The 19,978-nt window shown below is 35.6% G+C and overlaps 1 protein-coding gene across 2 annotated transcripts; it reads left to right on the top strand.

The window, feature by feature from the left end:
• Window positions 1-5,799: 5,799 nt before the first annotated feature.
• KLRF2 (killer cell lectin like receptor F2) lies at window positions 5,800-19,941 on the top strand. 2 transcript variants are annotated; one of them, XM_032347230.1, is made up of 6 exons: window positions 5,800-5,946; window positions 9,439-9,537; window positions 12,817-12,870; window positions 16,557-16,705; window positions 16,961-17,076; window positions 19,779-19,941. In XM_032347230.1, the coding sequence occupies exons 1-6, from the start codon at window positions 5,877-5,879 to the stop codon at window positions 19,894-19,896; spliced, it is 606 nt and encodes a 201-aa protein (XP_032203121.1). In that variant the 5' UTR covers window positions 5,800-5,876; the 3' UTR covers window positions 19,897-19,941. The 2 variants fall into 2 exon arrangements, with proteins under 2 accessions (XP_032203121.1, XP_032203122.1); XM_032347231.1 differs by lacking the exon at window positions 9,439-9,537.
• The last annotated feature ends 37 nt before the right edge of the window (window positions 19,942-19,978 follow it).

Below are 19,978 nucleotides of genomic sequence, written 5' to 3' on the forward strand. Positions count from 1 at the left end.
CAAGGCCCACCTTTTGGTCCATGTTTTAGTCAACCTACCAAATTGTTAAAGGGTCTTTTCTAGCTGAAGCATTTAACGAATAACCTCTGCTTAATACCCCTTTGGCCTTATCTAATTTTGTGTTCCTTTTACTATAATCCTGTATCCTTATTTTCCCACACATGTTCTCAAGATTTCTGCTGTGTAAATTAGAAAACTCAAGTAATTCTTTTGGAGTGAAATGCATCTCCTCATGGGCTATCAGCTTTAGGACACTGCTGTGACTTGTGTCTAGTTAGAGGTCTAGAAACAAAAAAAGGTGATGGGGGTGGGTCTTCAGGATAATCATCATTGTTGTGCATGCTGGTTCCCCATAAAAGGATATTACCACTTCCTCAGGTAATGCAAGTTTAATCCCCTCAGACAGGGGTGGAAAGGCCTACATCTTTGTTAGTGGTAAGGCTCATACCCTGGTGGGTAAGGAAACTACTTCCTCTGTGCCGTAGAGGCCACTTTAATGGGGGGTAGGGAAAACTCAACTGGCAAGGAAGACTCAACAGAATTTAGGGGCTCTATGTGCCTAGATTTGACAAGGTCTTCCCACATGTCCCCATTTCAGCTGATAGGATCTCATTTTTTCCCTGTCAATGTCCTTATTTTAGCAGTAGACACTGCAAGTCTGGAAGATCAGCTAATGCTGTAACTCAGCCAGTCACAGCAGTAGATTTTGCATTTGATTTTCAGCAATTTCAGCTCTGGGGCTCCAGAAGATGTGGGTCATTCATGTGGAATTTGAGCTGAGAACTTGATCCCTGAGCTCATCTTTTTCTTTCACCACTTTGTCTAGCAACGTTAGTAGCAACCAGGCAATCTCATTATATGTGTGACTTTTCTGAAAATGTTTATATCATAGCATCAATGAAGGTATCATATATACAAACACTAAATTCCTTCTTTCTTGTGTACAGTTGAGTAGGAGTATCCATGGGGATATTTTGCATATGTCTATTGACAGATTACTCCCTAGATTATCAGTACTCTACTCTGTTTACCACTATAGGAAATAGAGTCATTAGTGTCTCATTCTAATCATATAAAAGAACGGATTCCAGAAACTCCATTGGCTCACGAAATTATGGAAGCTGAGAAGTCCCACAATCTGCAGTTGGCAAACTGAAGACTCAAGGGAGGTGAGGGTGTGGCTCCAGCCCAAGAACCAGGAGAGCTGTTGATAAAGTTCTGGCCCAAGAGAAGGAGAAAACTGATATCACAGTGATGTGGGACACAGAGGCAGAAGAATATTAAATTTCCTTACCCACTGATAAGTCCTTAAAACAGGCAAAGTGACATTCCTCTAGGGACTCAACTACCCCCACCTTAAGCTTTACTAAGGGCAAAGGGCAATCCTAGTTTGACCGACCCTACCGCTAACCAGGATCCTGTAAGTCTACTTTAACAATTCCTTCAGAAACTTTATCTGTAAACCCTCCAAGATAGTGTCAACAATCATTCCCTTGCATATGGCCCACTGATATACATTTAAAGGGTCTCAAGAAAAGGTTTTATTACTGGTAATGAATAACCTTTTTCCCAACAATAGCTAGCTCCTCAAGGTCCTGGAAACTTTGCTTCCAAAATTCTTTAGAGACTTATGCCATCCCTGACCCCCTCCCAACTTACAAGCATATAATGGACCACTTCTCACAACCCCAGGGCAGCAGCACAGGCCCTGTCCCTGTGCTTTAATAAACCATGATTTTCCACCAAAGACATCTCAAGAATTTCTTGTCCATCTGCTTGGAACTCTACATCATTAAACCTTATCCATATTCTAAGACTTCATCAACAGCTCGAAAACAAATGTGGAGAGAGTAAGTTCCAACATCCTCAGACTTTTTAAACTTTTTAATCTGTCAACAGATCTGATTAAGCTCATCTATTTTGGGGGTTCATTTCAATTCAAATGCTAATTTCTTACAGAAACACCCTCACAGATACACCCAGAAATAAAATTTAAGCAAATATCTGGGCATCCCATGGTCCAGTAGTTATTGAGCCTGGGACTATGCATCTTTTCTTAACACACCATATTTTCTCAAAGAAATAAGATCTACTTATTCTATAACTCACTAGCCAAACATCCTCATATATATATTTTTTTTTATTTTAAGCTAATTTTTCTGTTTTTTGTGGGTGTGTTCATGGAGGATGAGCACAAAGGATCTGGGTAGACTTTGACTCCACCAATTGACCACTAGAAGAGTCCAGGCCATTATTGATGCAGTCTTGAGATAGCTAACATCTGTTGTAACTCAGAGTGGTGTTAATGGAAACAAGAGAGGCTTGGGTCTGGATCTTGGTTCTGTTTTCTCAAGGGAGATTTGTATAACTTCTATAAGTGGCAACTTTTGATTTTGTTGCTAGTAATTAATAACACTGTCAAAAATTACTGATTTGGAGAGATAAAGGAAAAAAGATACAGTAAGAAAAGACAGGTAATTGGGACTGACGGCAAACATTTCTAATTTAATAATATTTGGGAAAAATCATGGTTAAAAGTAATATAAAATAGGTGAAGTTTTCATTAGAGGGAAAAAATTGGAAAAATTGCTAGTGAAGGTAAAACTATGTTATAGTTTAACAGCATTTTAAGAATATAGTAGTGTGGGTCAACCTGGGTGGTAGAGTTGGTTAAGCCTCTAACTCTTGGTTTCAGCTCCAGTTTGATCTCAGTGTTATGAGATCGAGCCCCACATCTGGCTCCATACTCAGTGCAGAGTTTGCTTAGGTTTCATTCTCCCTCTCTCTCTGCCTCCCCCATGCCCACCCCCCACCCCACACCCTGTGCTCCCTTGCTCTTGGTTTCTAAAATAAATAAATAAACCTTTTAAAAAATAATATTAAAATAAAAATATAGTAGCGAATAAATATTAAGTTTGTCTGCATTTTTCAGACCTTCATGAATTTAATGAAAAGTCTGGTGTCAAAAATATGAAAACAATGTACATAATTACTTGCATGTTTAGTATTAAATGTCTTGAAATGGCTGTCCCTGGATCTGGTCCGGGCAGCCAATCTTAAAAGGTGAATCACATGAATAGGATAGAGGATGGTCCTTATAAAGTGGAGGAGAGAGCAGGATCTTAACAAGAAAACACAGATGAAGACTAGTGCTTATAAGTCATGCTACGCAGTTTGTATTCATTAAAAGAACTGATAAAAGGCCATAAGAAGCTGAATAAGTTTACCAAAGATTCGTCTGGATGAAGAAAGGAAAATAGATAAGGGGGACCCCTGAAGACTCATATGGAGGTCATTGAAATATTAGAAGCTTGAGATGTGAGTACCTTGTTAATTGATAATTAATGGATAAGGCTACTGAGGTGGAGAGAAGTAAATGGATTGGACAGACATTTCAGGAGCAAAATCTATGGGACTTGGTGCTTACTTGAAGAAGGGGCAAAGGACAGGAACAAAACTGTTTTCACAATTGGTTGGATAGTGGTGAAATACAGTGCAGTAGGAAACACTGAATAGGAAGAAAATCATGCATTCAATTTTAGAATACTTTGTTTGAGCCATTGTGATACTATGAAATCAGTTGGGTGTATTGTTTGGAGATCAAATGACATTTCAGTGACGAGCTTTAGAGGTAGTTGAAAAATAGATACTAATTTAGGTCGTGGTTATGAATAAGAGTTTTACTGAGAAGAAAGTGAAATGAAGAGAGGAAATTATTTAGGATTATAGGAAATCTAACATTAAATAGGTAGTGAAAGGAAGATAAATCTGCTTTAAAAAAGCTATCAGAGAAGATAAAGAAATATCAGAGGAATGTGGTATTACAAAATTGAGGTGAAGACTCAAAAAGAAGGGAAATTTTTTCTCAAAAGTTTAATAATTCTGAGTATCTTATAAGCTACAGGCTGAAATATATGTAGTGCAATTAACATCTGGGAAGTCATGGATGATTTAAATGAGTTATTTTTCTTCAAAATGACCCTAGCAGATTAGTGCAGGCTAAGACTGGAGGAAGATGAAATTTGCTTTATTATAAGGCCCCTGAAACAAGGGTGACTACATGTCAAACTTGTACAGAGGAAAAACAGGAGAGTAAATCAGCAGATCAGATGATCTTAGGCAAGATTAGAGGATGTCAAAATATAGGCTATTAATTTTGGCCACAACTCTATAAAAGATTTTAATTTAATGTGGGATTCATTGTTAAAACACATTAATTGAGCATACATCAAGTATATTTAAAACTATTCACTAAACTCTGTTTTTTAAGTGTATGGTGCAAGTATTTGTATATTTATCATTTGGTAATGATTCTTAAAGTGAAGATTACTGGACCATACTCCAAACCTGACTATGTAAGTCAGAGTTCTCTAGAAAAACAGAACTAGTAAGATGATGATAAATAGGTAGATAGATGATAGATTCATTTTAAGGAATTGGCTTATGCGATTATAGAGTCTAGCAAATCAAAAATCTGCAGGATGGACTGGCACTTTTGATACCCTGGAAAGCTGATATTTCAGTTTGAGTTTATTTTATTTTAATTTTATTTATTTGAGGGAAAGAGTGAGCGAGAGAGAGAAAGCACAAGTGGGGTGGAGAGAGAGAGAAGCAGAGTCCCTGCTGAGCAGGACCCTGGGATCATGAACTGACCTGAAGGAAGACGCTTAACAGACTGAGCCACCCAGGTGCCCCCAACAGTTTTTTAAGCCATCTGCTGTAGAACCAGGAAAAGCCAATATTGCAGATGAAGCAGGGAAAACACAATGGACTAATGGAGAATTTCTTGCTCAGAGGAGGCCAGTTTTTTTTAAATTTTATTTTATTTAAATTCAATTAATTAACATGTAATGTGTTATTCACTTCAGAGACAGAGTTCAGTGCTTCATCAGTTAGTTGCATACAACACCCAGTGCTCATTATGTCATGTGCCCTCCTTAATGTCCATCACCCAGTTACCCCATCCCCCATCCTCCTTCCTCTTCAGCAACCCTCAGTTTGTTGCCTAGAGTTAAGAGTCTCTTAGGAGGCCAGTCTTTGTTCTAGTCAGGGCTTCGACTGATTGCGTGAGTTCCACTAATATCATGGAGTGATTTGTTTTCCTCAAAGTCTACTGGTTTAAATATGAACTTCATCCAAAACCATCATCACAAAAATGGTCAAAATGTTTGACCAAATATTTGGGCACCCTGTAACTCAGGCAAGTCAATACATAAAAGTAACTACCACACTTGCAGAAGGAAAAAAATCTTTCTTCCAGGAATTTTTCTAAAAAGAATTCTTGAAAAGTTACTATGTTCATAGTGACTCTTGTTTCCACCAATTTGAGACTTACTATTATTTTCTTGTTTTGCCTCATACAAGCATTTTTCTCTAGACTCTATTAGTCAGACATGCCCCCAAATAGCAAAATGGGTATTTAAATTTTTTTAGTTTAAAATTTTTATTCTTAGCTAGCTAGACACTGTTCTCTCATTTGCTTGGCATGTATTTGGCTTATTTCATTTTCTTCTTTTAATAGAATATAAAGGACATGAGCGTAGAAAGTATTTTTATCTTTTTCACTATTATGTTCTTAAATACACTGCAGGCAGCTGGACTGGTACATGGTAAATGCACAATAAATATCTGTTGAAGAAATGGAATAATATGGTCACCTTACCTTGAGGATACAGAAGTTTAGCCAGAAATTAACATGGCTATATATTTGTATTTTACCAATGCATCCTGTGTGGTTTTAACCGCCCATATCTGAGTAAATTTTGAGTATTTTTGGACTTCCTTTCAGCTTTTGGTACATTATGCCTTGGAGAAATACCTAAGGCTAACATTATTCTCCATTTTCTTTATACTGTTTTCTGGGTAATATCACATAGATGGAAAATGAAGATGGCTATATGGTATTGGATTACAGGAATATTTTAAAATCCAGACAGAGGCCTAAAGGTAGGAATATTATCTCCCTTCATTCTGACTCCAGCTTGAAATTGCATTACTCTCTTAAGAAGATTATTATCTTTGAATATTTAAAAGAGTTAAAATTAACTGCATTCTGGGACTTTAAAATATTCATACATTCTCTAAGATAGGTTATTTAGACTCACAGGAACTTGAAAAATGCAGTATTTTTGCAGCCACGTGAAATGCTAATACAATAATGTGTAATCCTCTCAATATTATAGCATAAGAAAAAAAGTGTAACTTTCAAGTAAAAGGTCAAAAATAGTATTTTAAAAGAGATTATTCATCTTACAAAATACAAGATTTTTAGGAGCGATTATTTGGGAATGATATCGACATGAAGATACCTGCCACACAGGGAAGGTAAAAATCTGCTAATGGTGGGAGTAGCAGTGGTTCTAGAGTATTCTACAGCATAAAAATCATTTTCATGTATACAGATTGTATTTTTTATTCTTCACAAAATATCCATATGATTGGCAGAATAGTCTATTGGAAATGAGAGAAGGACAAACTAAAACTAATCTTCACTACTTAGAGCTGCTGCTATATTTGTGTCTATACGCAAATATAGACACTGCTATATTTTATCTGTGTTTGTGTGTTTTCAGATCTGTCCCAAGTTCTGTAGAAATGTTTAATCAACAATAATATACTGATGTCTAAATTCACTCTGTCTGCAATAAATTTGTAAAGCAATCCTGTTGAAATAGCCATGATCTGAGCTGGGATGACATGGGCCAGGAATTTGAAATATCAAGAAGCAAACACACCTTTTTAAATTAGTAACTTAGACTGATGTAGTAAAAAGCTGACCATTGGAGTCGAAGTGGCTAAATTGGATCCTAAGCCCTGCAGACGAAATGGGTGGCCTTGCGGAAATCTTTTTTTCTTCTTAAATCTCATAATTTTTACTTATAATAAAGCCAACCTCACTTGTGGTTGTTTATGTAGATGTTAAACTAAATTATTAATGACTTTTTCTGTGATTTCTAAACCACTTTATAATAAAGTGAATAAAAATATATAAAGTCTGAGTATATGTACATAAAATATGAAGTAAACATCCATTATTATGAGAGAAAGAAGGACAGGACTAGAAACATGAATTAGGCCTGCAACTAAGCAAAAAGTATGTAATTCAGCATGTTCATGCTTGTTATAAATTTGTTTCTAAGCTTCTCTGTTTTGATGAGTAAGGGAAACATTGCTAGTTTTTCAGCTGCGTCGAAGTTGCATCCACGCTTAAGACAAATATGAATTAATCTTGGCACTGAATCCAAAAAGAAAATCTTCCCATTAGAAAGCAGATATAAATAATCCAATGGTGATCTTGCAGGAGTTATAACAGGTTTCACAGAATGACTTCTTAATATTACTTCACTTAGGCCAATGGCAATTTCAGAATTGCCCAGGGCAATGCACTCCACGTACACAGCTCTCTGTTCACTTGACTTTATATATATATGCATATTTTGGTTTATATTAAAAATTACTGATTTTTAATTTATAACTATAATATTATTTTGGAATGAGTTTAACATTTCCCTTTCTAGCAAATATGGAACCAGCAACTGCAGATCTGTATGCCTAGGTTTGGTGTCCCTCATAAAACTGCAGAAATGTATTTTGAGGATTCTCAGCTAAAGTGGAGGTCTTTTCACTTCTGCTTAAGCAGAAGGAATACCTATAGGCAAGGCAAAAAAAAAAAAAAAAAACTTATTTTGGATTTATTCTGTAATACAGACAATTGGTTGGTAAATTTCAAAGGCTTTACTATATACGGGACATTCTATGAGTGTGTACTATACATAAAATCAGATGCATTAAGACCATAAAATGAGGGATGCCTGGGTGGCTCAGTTGGTTAAGCAGCTGCCTTCGGCTCAGGTCATGATCCCAGTGTCCTGGGATCGAGTCCCACATCGTGCTCCTTGCTCAGCTGGGAGCCTACTTCTCCCTCTGCCTCTGCCTGCCACTCTGTCTGCCTGTGCTCACTCTCTCTGACAAAAAAACAAAACAATGGGCGCCTGGGTGGCTCAGTGGGTTAAGCCACTGCCTTCAGCTCAGGTCATGATCTCAGGGTCCTGGGATCGAGTCCCATATCGGGCTCTTGCTCAGCGTGGAGCCTGCTTCTCTCTCTCTCTCTCTCTCTCTGCCTGCCTCTCCATCTGCTTGTGATATCTCTCTGTCAAATAAATAAGTAAAATCTTTAAAAAACAAAACAAAACAGAACAAAACACAAAAAACAAAACAAAAAAACAAAAACAAAAACAAACCATAAAATGAAAGTAAAACATACACATGAAAACAGCACTTCTTATTATGACTTAGGAGATAAATTTTTTGTGAAATGCATAACCAAGGTTTGATATTAAGAGCTTGTTTATTTATAAGCTAATAAAAACTAGGGAATAATTATCTGAATATCAGATTATTTGACTTTCTCTTTGGCCACCAGGATGACAAATTGGCTGGAATGGCTGGATTGAGGTAATATTCCTATGGCGTCTTCATGTAACAGGATACCTGTGTTCATTTTGTTTGTGGAAAGAGTGTATATATCCAACTTATTCAAAAATGCTCAGATGTAGAAGCAAATACAATCGAAAGAGAAAAATAATATATTTATAGACCTGTTCAATGTCTTTGGATGCTTCCTGTTTCCTCCTCTGTGAGATCATTCCTGCCAACTCTGATCCAAGAAGAGTACTATGGCATAAATTCTATGTAATTCTATATGAACACCATTAATCAGAGATCTATGATACTTAGATTGACACTGATTCCTGTCCAAAAACTCAAGCCAGGAAAATACAATAGATCATATATAAAAGTGAAATAACATGATGACTATTACCAGTTTAGTGACTGGTACATAATAGAACTTCGATAAATGTATTTTTCCTTCTTTAATTTCTAACAGTGGATCATTAAAATAAATAACACATATAACATATGTGCACTTGGCAATGAACAATTCAAAAATAATGTTAGGTAAAACAATTCCATTTATCTAGAATTATTGTATGTAGAATTATATATATTATACATTTATATAATATGTTTATATTATATAATATATAGTATTCTATAAAGACAATATAAAATATATATTTCTATTATATTTTATATATTAATGTAAATACATATAATATATAACACTCTACATTATTTATAACGTATTTACACTATATATAATACATATACAATTTAATATCATTTTTAAGTCATCAAAAACATCACCAAATAATTAACAAAGCCAGGCAATGACAATCCAACCCAACATATTAAATAACAGTAGCATCTCTTTGATTTTGGACTGTAAATACATTGCATTTTCAAATTTTCAATTAGTCAAATTTTAGTGTCATGTGAACATGATTTTCTTTGTAATAAAAATAAACAGGGAAAATGTTTACAAAGTGAATACTCAAGTGAGCTCTAAAAGTCACCAAAAAATTCTCAATGTTTCAGATTTCTCCCTGTATCCACGATATCATTGTCTTATGCTAGTATTTGGCTGTATTGGGTTCCTTATTTTCATGAGCACACTGATTTGCCTGAACTTTTGGGGTAAGTATGGAGTTTTTATTTACTTTTGCACTTTTAGGACATAAATATTGATTTTTACTTCTTCTTTTTAAAAAAAAGATTTGTTTATTTGAGAGAGAGATAGAGGAAAGAGAGCCTACGCGCAAGTGGAGGGAGGGGCAAAGGGCTAGGAAGAAAGAGAATCTCAAGCCGACTGCCCACTTAGTGGGAGCTTAAAGGGGACTTGATCTTGCCATTCTGAGATCACAACCTGAGCCAAAATCAAGAGTTGGACTCCTAACCAACTGACCACCCAGGCTCCCTGATTTTTAATTCTTCTTAATATTAAGATCAACTCCACATTGTGGCCCCAAATTGATAAATTAAACTGATCAGCTGTATATGTTATATTTAAAATTATTTGAAATTTAAGAAAAATTAAGAAACAATCAAATATAAAATTAACATTTATTTAACATCTTTTCCTAGGAAGAGGCTCCACTGAAAATTTGACTTATTTTATGAAACATTGGTGATACAGTTTTAGAAAAAGAGTATGTGTTCATTGGTACTATTTTCAGAGATAATGATTTAAATGTAACAATGTAGTGGTTAAAAAATACAAAGGACCTGTTGAAAAGCATTTTAAATGTACTTCTGCACCTTTTTTTCCCCCTGAAGTGATATTTATTGTACATAATCTATAGTTGTTCTTTTGGAAACAACTAGACCATTTAATGGATTTCTGTAATTTAATGCTTTTCTCTTGAAAGAGTCATTCTTTAAAATGTAGGGCTAACATGGGTTCTGTTTTATATATAATACTGTCATGGAAACATAAACTCTGGTGGTCTTTGATGAGATCTAAATATAAATGAGTCCCAAGGCACTCTCTCTGAGGGAGACAAAGACCTAAAGGGTTTATTTTTGTTTGGGGCAAGAAAAGTTTGTTTTGTCTTTTTCCAATACACCAGGGGAAAATATCAGGTATTTCGAAGACTAAAGACTCTATTCAATGTAATTTTTCTGTACTTGGCACAGCATTTTGGCTGGGAAGTTGTCAACCAATCATATCCTTCGAATATGTTCAGCTTTTATTTGAAATCAAACTCCAATAATATGAAATTCTTCACCTATTTAACAGTCAATATTAGGTGACTAATATTAGTTTTCATGAATCCATCTAAGTAAGCATTATTGTCTGTTAACCAGAAATTCTGGGAAGTTGAACATATCTAATAATTATTATGTATTTTTTAAAGCCCTTAAAATTCAGGACAAATGGCTTCTTGTTAGTCATTAAATATGGTATGTACAAGTTACCATTGACCTCTTGTGACTCAGTTCTCTTTTCTGTAATACATAAGTGATAAAATAAATAATTGGTGCAATAATCATTGCTTTAGAGAAAGATGCTATTGAGAAGAAATCAATAAAATTTGACACATTGATGAAATATTAATAGAGACAATATTTTTTCCTAGTGATATTATTTTAACAAATTAGTAACAATTTCAATATTTGTGTTTCTATTAAGTTTGTGCTTACACTTTGACCAGTTTGAAAATATTTTCCATGGCTTCCAGTTCCAAACAAAATATTGACTATAAATGTTTACATTTGTTCTCTCCTAAGATTCTGGATTAGACCAGTAAAAGGTATCAAAATTAGAATAAGTTAATAAGAGCACAGAACATGGAAAGGCTAGAAAATTGGAAAGGAAATGAGAAGCAGAGGGGATAATACTCTCAATCAATGAAGAGAATGGCACTGTAGAGAAAGTACAGCAACAGCACAATGCGGATGAAACTACTTCTCGTGGCAAAACCAGGAAGGAGTCTTTTGTCAGGGAGGCGAGTATAGATTATAAGGAAAAATCTAAAGAAAAGTAATTAGCTGGAAGACCTTCTAAGGAATGCTCTTCTAGATTGTTGTCTTGACAACCGCTTACTCCACTCACATAGTAGCATTTGCCACTATATCGTGCCAAAATAAAAAACAAAAACAAAAACAAATTCTTGTAAAACAATGACATACACAACTAGAACAAGCTAGGGCTCTTCACTTAGAGAGTGGTGGTTGGTGTAATAGGCATGTGCCCCCTTATTTTGGTTCTGGAGTGGGAGGGGGAAGTAATGTAGTGGTTTACTGCATAGCTTAGCTATTTCCTGTGGGGTTTTTTTTTTCCTGTCTAAAAATTCACAGTAGCTAACAACATATCCTAGAGTGTAGAGAAAATTATCAAGAAAAAAAATCAATAAATATAAGAAATCTGAGACAAAACCACAAAATATTGTCCATCCCGAAAGATAATGTCTAACAAATTCCCAGAAGAATAGAATAGGAGGAAAAAGTAGATCTGAAATAATAATAATAATAATAATAATAATAATAATAATTTTCAAGGAGGAAAAAACAAACCCCAAACCATGAGTTTCCAGCTTAAACGAGCCTACCAAATTTAGAATAGGATATGTAAATAGATATAGATAGAAGACAGATAGATGGATCGCTATAAATAGTAGATGATAGATAGATAGATGATAGATAGATAATGAGGTTGAGAGAGAAATCCTTATCATATTTCAGGACACCAAGGGTAAAGATATGATCTTAAAAGTTTACATAAAGAATTAGTTTTCTCCCCAAAGAGAAACAAATTGGCATCTTTTTTTTTTTTTTTTTGGCATCAGATTTTTAAATGTACATACAAGGACACCACTGTAGTAATGCCTTTAAACTTATAAGCAAATCTGAACTTAAGTTTAAGACAAGAGTAATCAAGTAATAAAAAATTTCCAAGCAATAAAACAGGCTTGTATGTGAGTGTGTGTGCTGATTTTAGATAGAATGAAGCTAGCACAAGAATGTAATAAAAAGACATTTCAGGTTATCAGCTCTTCTACGTTCCTGGAAAACAATGATTTCAGTCTATATGAAAAACAATCTATAAGTAATGCTGTAAGATGCTAAAGGAACTTGATATAGTAAAAAGGAGTTTTTGGGGTGGTAGGTCTCGACCAAGAAGAAATAACAGTAATTTAAAAGTTCAGCTGGAAAAAGAAAATAGTATATAAAAAAGTTATACACATGAAGTTTAAGAATGCACACAGTAGTTAGATTGTGATCAGTGACTAAAAGAGTAAAAGTAGATATGATAAAAGTGGCTAATTCTGGGGAAAGAGAAGAGTAGAAGCTGAGTATAAGAGAGAAACTTCAAATTTTTATTTGACTTTGTTTTGTGCTAGCATTTTTATCCTCGCATACCTAGATTGCTATTCATTTTCAAATGTTTCTCATTATATTTTTTCTTTACACTAGGTACAGATAAAAGAATGGATTTCTCCCAGAAAGTAAATATCAGCCGTCTAGCAGGTAAGGTTTGTTTTTGTTTGTAACATGCTGCCCTATGTTTGAATGAAGAGATTCCAAGTCATTAAACATGACTTTTCTAAACTTTCAAATAGGGATATAATACCCCAACTACAGAATATTTAATGTAGATTAAATCAATGGTGGTGGGGGCGTCTGGGTGGCTCAGTGGGTTAAAGCCTCTGCCTTCGGCTCAGGTCGTGATCCAGGGGTCGTGGGACTGAGCTCCGCATCAGGCTCTCTGCTCATCAGGGAGCCTGCTTTCTTTCCTCTCTCTCTGCCTGCCTCTCTGCCTGCCTGTGATTTCTGTCAAAATAAATAAAATCTTTTAAAAAAAAATTGATGGTGGTGGTTAATTTTAATGTCAACTCAGCTAGGCCACACCCAGTACTCAGATATTTGAACAAATACTGGTCTAGATTTTGCTGTAAAATTAGGTTTTAGATGACATTTACATCAGTGGATTCTGAGTTGAGCAGACTACCTTCCATACTGTGGGTGGGCCTTGCCTGATCAACTGAAGGCCTTTAGAGAAAAATATACTAAGGTTCCCAAAGGAAGAGGGAATTGGGCCTTATACTGTATATAAGACTGCTCTTATACACAAACTGCAATATCACCTCTTCCCTGGGTCTCCAGCTTACCAGCCTGAAATGCACATTAGATAATAAAATAAAGTAAGTAGAGACTTATGTAAGTCTCTACATAAGTAGAGACTTATGTAATAAATCTCCACGTACCTTTCAAATCTCATCAGAATTTGTCAGTATATAATCAGTATTAATTATATCTCCCCCACATTACTCTCCCAAACCAGATTACATTAGCAATGATCAGATATCATGCCATTTAACATCTAATATATCTGCATGTAATTCTTACAGTTAAGGGCTCCTTTTGCTTAACACAAACACAACACCATTATATATCCTGTACTGGTTTTCTCTGGATGTGTAACAAATTACCACACACTTAGCAGTTTAAGATAATTATTTATTACCTCAAGTTTTCCATGGGTTGGGAGTTTGGGCACAGCTGAACTCAGTCTTCTATTCAGGGTATCATAGGCTATAATTTAGATGTTGACAAGATCACACATGTTTCTGAAGCTGACATTCCTCTTGCAAGCTCATGTGGTGGTTGGTACAATTCAGCTACTTATAGTTGTAGGACTGAAGTCATTGATTCTTGCCGCCTGTTATCCAGGGCGACTCTAGTCTTACATAGGACCCCTGCATTTCCTTGCCATGTGTCACTCTTATATATCCTCTCAAGACATGAAAGCCCAATTCTTAAAAGAAAATGGGAACTTTCTTTCTCTTTAAAAATGGCCTAGGCCCCACAAATAAGTTGGGGTACCAGGTGGTGGGTATTATAGAGGGCACGGATTGCATGGAGCACGGGTTGTGGTGCAATAATAATGAATACTGTTATGCTGGAAATAAAAAAAAAAAAAAAAAAAAAAAACCATAAATTGAAAAATGGCCTAGGCCCATTCTTAACATCTTGTATCTCATTAAATCAGGCCCACCAGGGGAATCTCTTCATTTATTCAAAATTGACTGACTTCACACCCTTCCCTAGTCTTCAGAATCTTATCTTGCCATCATGTATAATTTAATCATGGGAGTGATAGTCCATCATATTCGCAGGTCTGACTCACACCAAAAGAAAGGGGATTTCACACACTTTCCGGATTTTTCTGCTCAGATGTCCATGGTGTCATTTAACATGTTCTTCTATCTTATAAAGTAGTTTTAAGGGGTGCCTGGGTGGCTCAGTTGGTTAAAGCCTCTGCTTTTGGCTTTGGTCATGATCCCAGTGTCCTGGGATCGAGCCCCACATCGGGCTCTCTGCTCAGCAGGGAGCCTGCTTCCCCCCCTCTCTCTCTGCCTCTCTGCCTACTTGTGATCTCTGTCAAATAAATAAATAAAATCTTTTTTTTTTTATAAATAAAATCTTAAAAAAAAATAAAGTAGTTTTAAAAACTAAATATGTTAGGTGCTTAGAAACTCACCCACTGTAGTGTGTGTGTGTTTGTTGTTGTTATTATATAAAGTATCTGAGACAGGAATGGGTACAAAGTGTTGCTTAATATATGTGTGTGTGTGTGTGTGTGTGTGTGTGTGTGTGTTTTAAGATTTTATTTATTTATTTGTCACAGAGAGAGAGAGAGGGGGAAAGAGAACACAAGCAGGGGGAGCAGCAGGCAGAGGGAGAGCCAGGCTTTTTGCTTGGCAAGGAGCCCAATATGGGACTTGATTCTAGGACCTTGGGATCATGACCTGAGCCAAAGGCAAATCCTTAACTGACTGAGCCATCCAGGCATCCCCCTTGATAAATGTTTTATTCCATTTTCATCCCACAGGATATTTCTTCTTATTTTTAAAAATGGCACTTGAACCTGAGTTCATAGTAGTAACTCCTTTGGACAATTAATATCCACATTTTGCATCTTTTTTTTTTGTATTTTAATATATTACACTAATCATTTAGGGAATTTTTAGTGTGTTTTGCAACTTTACAACTATACTTCATTGACCACTCTATCAATAGCCACATAAGGAGTCCGAATGACTCCTTCTCAAAAATAATACATAGCTCCTTTCAAATCATAAATTGAGAGGTATTATTTGAGGTTATCTTATACTTTTTAACACACAACTATGTACTGGTAGAACTAAGAATAGGCTTATCCTGAGTCTACAAGTATTTTGCAAAATTACCGTTATTCAGGATTGGCAATGTTTGCCCAGCACAGAATGTATTAATGAGTTAAGAATATATATGAAGTTTTATATATTGAAAATTATTCCTTGATAGTCTTCTTCAGGTCATATGTACTGATGTTACTTTTATTTCCCATCTTACCTAGACATATTAATTCAATTTCCTAAAATAGATTTTTACAAATATTTAGGCTCATAAATAACAGACTAAAATATTAGCAATAAAAATATGGCATGCTTTAACTTATGGATATTTAATTCAATCATTCAACAATTAAAAACCATAATCAAAGTGCTATATGATTGGAAACTCAAAGATGAATATGACAGTCTCCTAACAACCTCCCAGATAAGGAGATGTTCACATATGACCAGGACATGGGCAATATACACTTGTTGCTAAATGACACTGAACTGTTATGAGTCTAGAGGCAACAGAAATTATGACCAGTTAAAGACTTTGTTTTTGAGATGGAAGTACAATTGAGCAGTAAAATTTAAGTTTAATTTAGATGAAGAAGAAGAAGGAAGGGAAGGCTATTCAAGTCTGAGACCATGTGAACGAAAAGCATAGGAGGATCAAAGTATCCAACGCAATAATGTAAGTAATGCTAATGGTAAGTAATCTCACAGAAATGAAATAGAGGTTGTAAGGACAACCCCAAGAAAAGGAATTAAGCCAGGCAGTAGAGAGATTTAAGCAGTAGGTTCTTACTTATGTTAATTATAAATGATCAAAAATATTAAATATCTGTTTCCTTTAATTATGGGACTCAGAATTCACATGTTTTTTTCTCCCCAACTCCTCACCCAAAATCCTACCTCCATGCCAGAAATATACATATTAATGAGTTAATATCATTCCTGTTCTGCCAGTGGAGCAGCCTTTTCATCACATATGGTATTATTCACACTTTATTGATTGTAAAGTCTAATTTTTTTTCCTACATTTTCCTTCAGGAAATAATTATTTGTGCCCAAAAGACTGGCTACTGAACCAAGAGAAATGCTACAAGTTTTCAATTTCTTCTAAAACTTGGAATGAGAGTCAACACGATTGTGCAAATCTACAGGCACATTTACCAGTGATCCAAACTCTGAATGAGCTGGTGAGGAATCAAATACAGGATCTAAGTACCAAGGAAGAATTGCTGGGTGCAATTCTAAGAAGTGTGGGTGGCTTAAGTATTGTTTTTGAACATTCATTAATCATAATGTAATTACCATTTTTTTAAAAACCTATTCATTATGAAAGAAATGGTTATTTACCATTCTATCAATGCCTGGCATACTGTCTTATTCTATAGAGGGCATGGAATTTTTAAAAAATAAATTAATAAATGAATATACCAATTCCTTGATAGAAGTTCATACAGAAGACTTTAAAACCTGGAAATCCTGGTTGGATTGGACTACATAGTACATCCCCAGGAAAACAATGGATGTGGATAAACAAACACCTTTTTGTGGAACAAAATGAGTAAGTAGTTATTTGAGGGGAAGAATGGCAGCTGTGATGTTGTTTTACTGAAAGAAAGATATTTTTAATAAGCTTCCATGCTTTCTAGTCTTTTTATCTTTCTTCCTCCTTTCTTTTCTTTCTATCTGCCCCTCCTTTTCCTTCCCTATTTCTCTTTTTCAGAATTTTCTCTTTCTTTGTTTTCCTTCCTTATTCACTAATGATGAGAAGGAGGGCGAGAAAGTGCTCATATCTGGAGATTTTAATGGACAAGAAATGGTAACATCTTTATAATTTTTAAGTACACTCAGATCTCATTAAAATAATTTTCAGCAACTATATTCTATATAGGAAATGCAAAGATAAAATTCCCCTATAAATAAAAGCATCTGGAATGTGTAAAAACATCTCTCTTTTTTTTTTTTAATTTTATTTATTTATTTGTTATAGAGAGAGAAGCGAGAGCAAGCACAGGCAGAGCAGAGGGAGAAGCAGGGTCCCTGCCAAGCAAGGAGCCCGATGTGGGACTCGATCCCAGGACGCTGGGATCATGACCTGAGCCGAAGGCAGCCGCTTAACCAACTGAGCCACCCAGGCGTCCCTAAAAACATCTCTTGAGCTAAACTCAGAAAGCATGAGTTTGAAATTTTGCCCTTAGAATATTCTCCTAAACTTGGGGCCCTGGGTCGCTCAGTCAGTTAAGCAGCCAACTCTTGATTCACCTCAGGTCATGATCTTGAAGTTGTGAGATTGAGCCCGTGTTGGGCTTGGTGCTCAGTGGGAAGTCTGCTTAGGATTCTCTTCCACCCACTCCCTCTACCCCTCCCACCTCTCTCTTTCTCTGAAATTTACAAATATTTTTAAAAAGAATATTCTCCTAAATTTGTTGATATCAATTTCTTTATCTATGTGATAATAATAATGAAGCTTTCCTCACAATGTTCTTGTGTAAACAACATAAGGTAATACATGTAAGAGTGTTTTAAAATTCTTAGGGGTCACATACATTTACAGGTTCTCCTCTGTGTCCGTGTTTTCTTTAAACATCACTGGAGCACCTGACCTGTGGCAGGTTTAAAGCAAAGGCCATGGAATGATAGTCCATCTCAGTCTCGATATTTATCTGCTTCTAGATACTTCCATTCTCCAGATTTTATCATCTTTCATGCACATAAAACTAAAGTGTGAAGTAGTATTCATTCTTTGGCCCTACTTTGATAGCAATCTTGGGCAAAAATTAGTAAGGAACACCTAGGCTCCCCCCAACCTTTGGAAATCCAACATATTGTTAAGGCAGATTATCTCTTTGAAAAAGCTTTCATTTGATTATTTTAGGAAAAAATGATATTGCAGCTGGTTGTAATAGTGTTTGGTTTTTATATTTAAATAGTAGTCAGCCTTCAGCTCAGGTCATGATCCCAGGGTCGTGGGATCAAGCCATGCATTGGGCTCCCTGCCTGCTTGGTGGGGATCCTGCTTCTCCCTTTCCTTCTACTGCTCCCCTTGCTGTGCTCTCTTGCTCTGTCAAATAAATAAATAAAATACTAAAAAAAAAAATAGTAGTCAGCAACTGGAAAGAATAGTTAAAGGATAGCTCTCTCCAAAAATATTCTCTTCACATATTTCCCTCATCATACTATTGAAGTTAATGAAGAATTTAAGTCATCTATATAGTTTTTTACTTTAACTTAAAAAAAAAAAATTGTCTCCCTGGGTTATTGCTTTGCAACTCTCATTAGTATATCTATTACTGGGTGCCTGGGTGGCTCAGTGGGTTAAGCCGCTGCCTTCGGCTCAGGTCATGATCTCAGGGTCCTGGGATCGAGTCCCGTATCGGGCTCTCTGCTCCGCAGGGAGCCTGCTTCCTCCTCTCTCTCTCTGCCTGCCTCTCTGCCTACTTGTGATCTCTCTCTGTCAAATAAATAAATAAATAAATAAAATTTTAAATAAATAAATAAATGAATGAATAAATAAAATCTTAAAAAAAAAAAGTATATCTATTACTATGCAGTATTTACCAAAAACTTATATTTTAGAGGTGCCTGGGTGGTTTAAGAGATTGAGTATCTGACTCTTGGTTTCAGTTTAGGTCATAATCTCAGGGTCATGAGATGGATGTGTCCCCACCCTCCATCAGGCTCTGCGCTGGGTATGGAGTCTGCTTAAGATTGCCCCTCTCTCTCTCTGCTCTCCTCTCTCTCCCTCTCTAAAAAAATTTAAACAGAAAACTTTAATTTTAATATCTAATCAACTTTTATAGAAAATTATTTTGCTGTGTGAAGAATGAATAGATGGGAAAAATAAAAACTGATACTGAAGTTCAGTCAGAAATATGTGACCAAAGATAAGGGAGAGGCAGTAGCAGCCTGGGCCAATAGCGAATGGATATAAGGACCAGTCTAGTATTCTAGGTAGAATACTAGAACTTGCTGATACACGCAATTCAAGGGTTGAGAGGGAAGGAAGAGACAGGGATGCTTCTAGTCTTCAGGCTGGAGCTTCTGTGGCAATCAATGTTCCTCAGATAAGAGAGACATTATGGGGGGAGGGTACGGAGGGCAAGCAAATCAAGTGTGCCCAAATACAGTCATTTACAACAAAAGAAGAGTCTATTCTGAAACCTATGCAACATTTTGGTTGCTGAAGAATTACCTGCACAAGTTTGGCTGGAAACTTTAAGAAACATAAAATAAATGCTCTAATGTCTATACTTTATCTCCTAGTTTTCTCATGATTGGACCAACGGATCACGAGAGCTGTGCTGTCGTAACAGGAAAGCAGGTATATTCTGAAGACTGTAACTCCAAATTTAATGGCATTTGCCAAAGAGATGCTGTCTGAACAACGAAAACAAATCTGTGCATTTAAATAACGATTTGGATTAAATTTATGTGGTTGTTAAAATTTTAACACAAAATATTTT

This window comes from Mustela erminea, chromosome 6, assembly GCF_009829155.1.
Source record: "Mustela erminea isolate mMusErm1 chromosome 6, mMusErm1.Pri, whole genome shotgun sequence".
Taxonomy (NCBI): Eukaryota; Metazoa; Chordata; class Mammalia; order Carnivora; family Mustelidae; genus Mustela; species Mustela erminea.

What these genes read in the sequence shown, in the direction of transcription:
- KLRF2 (XM_032347230.1), top strand. Translation starts at nt 5,877, where the DNA reads ATGGAAAATGAAGATGGCTATATGGTATTGGATTACAGGAATATTTTA. An exon ending in ATCCAGACAGAGGCCTAAAG is followed by an intron (nt 5,947 to 9,438) that starts GTAGGAATATTA and finishes TCAATGTTTCAG; the next exon opens with ATTTCTCCCTGTATCCACGA. An exon ending in AAATATCAGCCGTCTAGCAG is followed by an intron (nt 12,871 to 16,556) that starts GTAAGGTTTGTT and finishes ATTTTCCTTCAG; the next exon opens with GAAATAATTATTTGTGCCCA.